The 7655-nt window shown below is 28.1% G+C and overlaps 1 protein-coding gene across 1 annotated transcript in view; it reads right to left on the reverse strand.

Moving 5' to 3' along the window:
* LOC106681371 (aldehyde dehydrogenase 1A1) overlaps nucleotides 1–7518 on the reverse strand; it is a 26065-nt gene extending 18547 nt beyond the window's left edge. The window contains exons 1-4 of the mRNA XM_014421647.3: nucleotides 7379–7518; nucleotides 7190–7294; nucleotides 4252–4353; nucleotides 1114–1279 (exon numbers count right to left, since the gene is read on the reverse strand). Coding sequence (XP_014277133.1) covers nucleotides 1114–1279; nucleotides 4252–4353; nucleotides 7190–7294; nucleotides 7379–7405 — 400 coding nt within the window. The 5' untranslated portion in view covers nucleotides 7406–7518. The remainder of the gene's footprint in view (nucleotides 1–1113; nucleotides 1280–4251; nucleotides 4354–7189; nucleotides 7295–7378) is intronic.
* Between the last annotated feature and the right edge of the window lie 137 nt (nucleotides 7519–7655).

Consider the following 7655-nt stretch of genomic DNA (forward strand, 5'->3'; position numbering starts at 1 on the left):
ATATTCACAAATAGTTAATTTATTAAAAAAGTAATTTTCACATTTTTATTTTTTTTATTTTATTTTATTATTTTTTTAAATTTATTTATTTTTTATTTTAATTCATTTTATTTTTTCCGCCCACTTTTTAACGTATTATTTCACTTCTTGAACTTTTTCTTACACATTTGTCTTCCCCCTATTTTATACGTTTCCTCTTTTTAACTGTTTTTAAATACCCATGACACTGTCATCTTCCGGTACTTCGTTATTCGGTAATTCGTTCGTATATATTTTTAACTCTTCCAAAAACCTTTTGTCCTCACCCTCTCACACACTTTTTATTTTTTATTTTTTACCCTCTCGTAACGTTTTCTCTTAAAAAACACTTATTCATTCTTGTAACGGGTCTTTTAATTCAGAGTTTGTCCGTTATTGGCGCAGTATCCATTAGGCGTTTGATTTTCAAGCTAACAGGTTCGTTGTATTCTCTTCTTTTTTTCCCCCTTTCTTTATTTTACCACCCCTTCTTTTCTCCACTTTTCTCCATTTTCCTTACCCACGTTATAAGTTATGTTCACTAGATTATTATGGTTATTTTCAAAAAAAAATTTTTTCATTTCTTGTGGTAAACTTTGCTTATATTTTGCCTCTTTATCAATTATTATTGTTAGATATATTTTCTTCCTCTCAATTTTCTTTTTCTTTCCATATTTCAATTTTTAAATTATTAATAACTAATATGTTCATACTTCTTTGCATTATATAACTTTATTTTTATTTCATTTCCTTAATTATTTTTTTTTTACCCACTTTTTCAATTACCTATGTATACATTTTATTTTCCACTTCTCTCATCACTTCATTTTATTAATTCTATTCTGTAAAATTATTCACTTTATGTTATTCTGTTTATATTTTCTATACTTACTGTAGTTGTTATCTTGTTCTGTTCTTAGCCCTGAAGAAGGCTAGAAACTCTAGCCGAAACGTTGGCACAATTAAATAGGTTATACCAATTTATTTGTGTTTCACTTTGACCGCACCCCCAACCATCTTCTCCGTGATCCACGGTCAACTATCTCTCATAATTAATAATTAAAAATAATTTAACTATGAAAATAAAATTATTACCGACAGGAACGGTTTTTCCATGGATTTTGTCTGGCCATCCAGCGTAATAGCGAAGTGTATCAGCGGCGTATGGGATTTCGAACAGAGCATTAGCATATGGTTTTCCGTTGTCGATAGTTTCGAGGGTAGCCAAAGTTTTTACATTTTCTTCCATTAAGTCTGCAAGCTGAAAAATAATATTCAGTAAAAATCTTACAGCTTTCTGTGTCAATTTTGGTCAAAAATGTTTTTTAATGTTTAATAATTAATACGTAAATAGATAGGCGTTGATTGCCAAAAGGTTTTACGCCTAAACAATAACAAACACACTAACAATTTGAAAATAGTATTTACTTAGTATTAGTATTTAATTTAATTTTAATTTTTGTTATTTTCTTAAGGATTTGTGTTTATTTGAAAAGAAACATACATATGTATTTTATATTTTGTGTAAAAATATATAAGAGTATGAGAAACAGTTGCTAAACTACATTGAATAAATAAATAAAATATGTAAAAAACAATTTAGATAAATACACGAATTTACGTTTAGTTGATGAAGGTCAACAACAGAATATAAAATAAAAATAATATTGATATCTGATGTGCAATCTGTTATCATTCAGAGTGAATTTCAATTTCTAATTTTAGTAAAGAGATAATGAATGACCTTGTTAGTCATTGCTGACCTTGAAAATTCGATAAGATAAAAGATATGATAACATACATACTTCAAAAAATTATGAAAATATTTTTTATTTTAACAAGATAAGAAATCTATTATTATAAGGAGTGGATTATAATTGTGAACTAAAAAAAAAAAATGATAAAAACATTATTAGAACCATTAAGGACATTGTAAATATGATAAATCATAAATACTTCAGAAAAACATGTAAAAGGTTTTTTATACTAACCAATACAATGAATGTATTATTATTGTGAGCGAATTTTAATTTCGTATTGAAAAATCTGGAGCTTTCGCTTATTACTCAAATGACTTAAAGCAGCTATTTCTTTATTATCAGTATTCTTCATATTTTATTAATTGAAAATAAAATCTGACAACTGTCATAACAACCACAGAAACACAAAAATATTAATTTTCTTCTTGTATAATGTCATTTTCGTATGTTGTCGTCATGATCGTTTTTAGTTAGACTGTTCACACCTCACAATCAGCAAGATTTGTTTAACACTATTCAGGAGACCTCAAAACTTTAATTGAAAATCATAAATTTAAATTTTCACGATCGTAATACTTCCCCTTACTGTGTGTTCTATATATATGCTAGTGAAAGTAAAGATAACAAAAAGTACCTTTTTAATAATCTTTGTGGACCTTGAAAATATCTTTAATAACGAGAGCTCTGATAGTTATGCAATATTGCGTGTATTGTTTGCGTGCATTTTTTAAACAGCTGATCAAATATTTTTACAAATTTCGCAAAATTTTATATTTTTGTTATTTGATAATAAATACATTTAGTTCCATATTTAGACGATTTCAACAAAATATGCATAAACACTGTACTTACCGCAGAACTCTTCTTGGGCTAAAACAAATTCGCAGCATTCTTAGTACAAGAACCCAAGAGGAGAAAAAAGGGAGTTATATCAACCCAATTTTTCATTACTTTAATAAAAACTATGTATAATTACTAGTCTAATTTGATGAGTCTACCAAGTATAGGTAGGGGGAATAAAAAATAGCGGCTGTTTCAAAACCTTAAAAAAACATTAATTTTTCATTCAGAGCACTATATCATTAAAACTACCTACTATACTAGAAAATCTAAGAGAGTATCATTTAAAGTAGAGTAAATTTGCTAAAATATGAGCCCTAATAGAGTTATTTACGTTCAATAGTTCCTGAGATATAGCTTTTTAAAAAGCAACAGTAGTTAGTTAATTTATTTTGAGAATTATGTGGCGTACAGATGTCTATCAACTCTCAAATTAAAGCTAGTTTAATGGACTATAAAGTAAATTATGACGTTTATTTTCGTAGGAGCAGTAGTTTTCATGAAATTTGCTAACATAAATTGATTTATAGCTGTTTCAACAAATTTTAATTTGCCAAATTTATATTCATATGTGAAGATCATAAAAACTGCCAATCCTACGAAGATAAGTGTCATACACTACTTTATAGCAAGTTAAATTTCCTTTATTTTGAGTGTTGGCAGACTTATGTGCGTCTTATGTCTCTAGAGATATGTTTTCAAAAATCCAACATTTTATAGTAAATTTAACTAGCTTTAACTTGAGTACTGACAGACATCTGTACGTCCAATGGTTTTGACATAAAGTTTTTCATAAATCAACTATAAATCAATTTATTTTAGCAAATATCATGAAAATTACTATTTCTACGAAAATAAACGTCATAAACTTCTTTATAGTCCATTAAACTAGCTTTAATTTGAGTGCTTATAGACATCTTTACATCACATAGTCCCTGAGATATAGGTTTCTCAAAATAAATTAACTAACCACTAATCTTTCAGTACATATTTGTGAAATGTTGCTTTTTAAATGGCTATATCTCAAGAACTATTGGACATAAATAGTTCTATTAGGGCTACTATTTCAGTAACTTTACTCTTCTTTAAATAATATTCTTTTAGATTTTCTAGTGTTGTTGGTGGTTTTAAAGATATAGATCTCCGAATGAAAAATTAATGTTTTTTTTAAAGATTTTTAAACAGTCACCATTTTTTATTCCTCTACTTGGCAAACTCATCAGTTTTGACTAGTGATTAATCAGTTTTCATTAAAGTAATAAAAAATCGGGGTGAGATGATTACCTTTTTTTCTTCCTGACTCTTGTACTATAAAGAATACAAATAATAATAAAGTAATAGAAAAAAACTAGGAGATGAAACGAGGAAAAAGTGAGGTGTAGGAAATATGATTTGATGAAGTTGTTTGAGATTTTATCATCTAGTAAACATTACAAGGTTACAAAACAAGTTGCCAAGAAAATCCGCTAGGAGCTTCTGTGCACTTATTATATAATGTGGACTTTAAATTAGGTTGCCCACGACCCTATACTTATAACATTTAGCGTGTTATAACTTTTTACATTTAACACAGCTACTTTATAAATAAAACTTAAAAATAATAATAATAAAATACATGATTTAAAGTACTAACCTTATGAATCAGTTTCCCCCGGAGAGAAGCGTCCATTGTCCTCCAAGGTGAACCTCTTGCGAACGCTTTAGAAGCTGCATCAACGGCTTTGTCAACATCTTCCTTTCAACCAAGTAATCGTGTTTTTTAAACATATTTACATCAAATATAGATAAGTAAATTTATTTTTTATCAATAAATCAATAGCCTGCAAGTAGAAAATAATTAATGTGAGAGGAAATTTATGTTGAAGGTATGTTATATTGTATAATAAATAATAATGTTATTGTAAATGTTTAAAAGTGAAGTTGTAATATAAGCTGTTAAATGTTTAGATGTCCCTGAGGATGGCTAGAAGGGCCGAAAAGTAGGACAAATAAATAAATAGTGTTGAGACTGTGTTGGATATTAAATTAATTTATTGATAAATATTACCTGGTCTCGAAAAAATTTTGAAATAATATAATTTATTTTTTATTTTTAGGAGAATCAGTAAAGATACCCAAATAAGTCAAATTTAGTAGTTATAAAAAAACATCCATTTTGTCTCAACACTTTTTTATTGTCTTAACACTCCGACGTTTCGGCCATTCCGGCCATTTTTAATGATCTTATTACACTATCACAGCCAAACATTGGTAATCAACATAATAACATGACAAACCTGGGATAGTGCGGTAGGTTACTCATTGTAGTGTTGATAAAGTTAGCAATTGAAATAGAGATTATAAACTAGTGAATGTAATAGTTTTAAATAATGGTATTTTAGACATTGTGGTGAAGTTTAATTAATTGAGTGCATAATGTTTCATAATTTAAGAAGGTTTAAAGAAAATTGACAAGTGATAAATAATTGACAAAGGCAAAATGGCCTATAATCATGTTGATTACCAATTTTTGGCTGTGGTAGTGTAATAAGATCGTAGAAAATCGTCGGAATGCCCGAAACGTAGGAGTGTTAGGACAATGAAAAAGTGTTGAAACCAAATGGATGTTTTTTATGCACTAAACAAATCAATCTAAAAAAATTTGCATTATAAATAAGTAAAATTTATTTCTTTAAGTCGTAGTTTCACCTGAATTTCAGGTCTTCATAAGGGATAAAAAACAAAACAAGATAACAAACTTAATTCAGAGAAAAATAAAAATAAGCTAACTTGGCAATGTTATAATTTTATTGCTATTTTTCTCTTAATTAAGGTCGTTATCTCGTTTTGTTTTTATATTCTGATGAAGGCCTTAAATTCGGCCGAAACGTCGGCACAAATAAATAAATTTACCGCACCTACGACCATCTTCTCAGATTGAGTATACGGTCAACTATTAAAGGCTGATTAAAAAACCATATTGATATGTTTCTATTTTTTTTTTTAAATTATCTCATCTCAATGATGGTTAATTTTTACTATTTAAGACAGTGAAATGAAAAGTGGTTTTAATCACTTTTTTTTGTAAATTATGGAATAAATCACAATTATTAAAATAATCTGATTTATAAATTTTTTTTTTATTTAGAGAAAAAAATATTTTAAATGGAATTTTTTCTGGAACAAAAGTCGGCATTTTTTTCTTCATAAACACTATTATTGAATTAAAAGAAATCATAATAATAAAGAGCTTTATTTATTTATTATTATTTTTTATATTCAACAAAAAATATGAAAGGAAGATGGTCCGAGTTTAATCAAAGAAAAAACTCAAATATAAATTAAACTATTTAATCTGGTTCAACGTCCTAATTTGTAGGGCTAAAATAATGTAGCAAAGTAAGAAAATAGATAAGATGAAATAAAATTGAACTAAGCATTAGCCAATTATGATTTAAAATATTAAGTGAAAATTTATATAAAAATGTACTATCTAGTGGGAAGTGAAACCAGATGTATATATCGGATTCTTAAGGCACTGAAGCCAGGAAACAATATTGATGAGTCAAACTGTTTTGTTATAATTTTTATAGTGGGTAATTAGTCTTGGGCAACTTAAGTTAGGTATTTCAATTTTAATTTACTAAAAGTTTGAGATTTATTTTGATCGAAATACATTCCACTTAAATTTTAAGTTTAAACCAGATACTCTTAGAATAAGAGGAACAAATTTATTTTCAAAAATAAAAGATCTTAAAAATCATTGAAGGAAAAGTGGTGTATCTGGGAGATACATTATCATCCAAAATATCGCCTTATATTAATAACACTTGGTAGGAAAAGTGATTTTCTAAGCCCCTAAAAACACCTCATAAAATAATGCCCCCCTCAAAAAAAAAAAAAAAATTAAATGGACCTATAATTATATTGAAAAATTTTTACTAGTACTTCTAACAGTGATGCGGCGAGAGGGATGCGGTGGGATCTTTTGAGCTCTGCTCTACCCCTCACACGTGGGAGATAGAGAGGGCTCAGGGATCCTCAGGACGATCGTGTAAATATTGCATATTAGAGTGTAAATGTGACTAGAGACTATATTATTTTATCATTATGTTATTTTATTTATTTATTTTTCATACAGATAGTTTGATTATGTTCATTTTGTTTATTCTTCTGTTTGTATATAAGAGAGCTTTTTTTTTTAATTCATTTATTTAATTTATCTTAGTATGTATGAGATCATTCATCACTATTACCTATTGCCCACAACTGTGTGGTAGATTGTAATATCTATCAATAAATAAAGTAGTATATCTAATAAAAAAAAAAAAGTACTTCTAATAATAAAAACGTTTTTTCTCAATTCGATATATTAACTTACACCACTATTCCTTTCACTACCTAATTGAAGATTAAAATTAAAAAAGATGAGACTCACACAGCATAAAACAGGTGAAACATTTATATTAATTCCATACCCCAACATATAAAGATAGTGTACATAAAGATAAGGAACTATTGAGCAACATGAAAATCCAAATTAATCGTAAAAATTTAAATTCGATTACATAAAAAAATTAAGATAAACTTACTTTATCTGCTTCGGCTATATCAGCTAGCTTTTCTAGAGTAGCAGGATTGTAGGTGGGAAATGTTTTCTTACTTACTGAGTCCACGAATTCATTATTAATGAAGAGCTGAAAACAGAAACAATGGCATGTTCAGAATAAATGACTAAAATTTTAAATTAAACTGGTCGTTTTAAATTTTCAAATATGAACCTTAGTAAATTTGATGCTTTGAGCCATTGTGCAACTGAGAGCTGGATGAGAGAGGATATTGGCCTGAACTGGCTGGGCAATGAGAAGAGCCCGACTGGGGACAGTAGATATGGGCAGGGCCCCCCACCAATGCTCCTCGCTGAGTGTCAATTATAGTACAGGGGCCCAATACACTAAACACTGACCTTGAAACATGGAAACTCATTCATGGCGATCCTTAAGCTCCTAATCATTAATTTAATAGTTTTTTTTGTATATAAGTCCTCTGTGTAAATAT

This window comes from Halyomorpha halys, unplaced genomic scaffold (assembly GCF_000696795.3).
Source record: "Halyomorpha halys isolate HHAL.00 unplaced genomic scaffold, Hhal_1.1 Scaffold331.1, whole genome shotgun sequence".
Taxonomy (NCBI): Eukaryota; Metazoa; Arthropoda; class Insecta; order Hemiptera; family Pentatomidae; genus Halyomorpha; species Halyomorpha halys.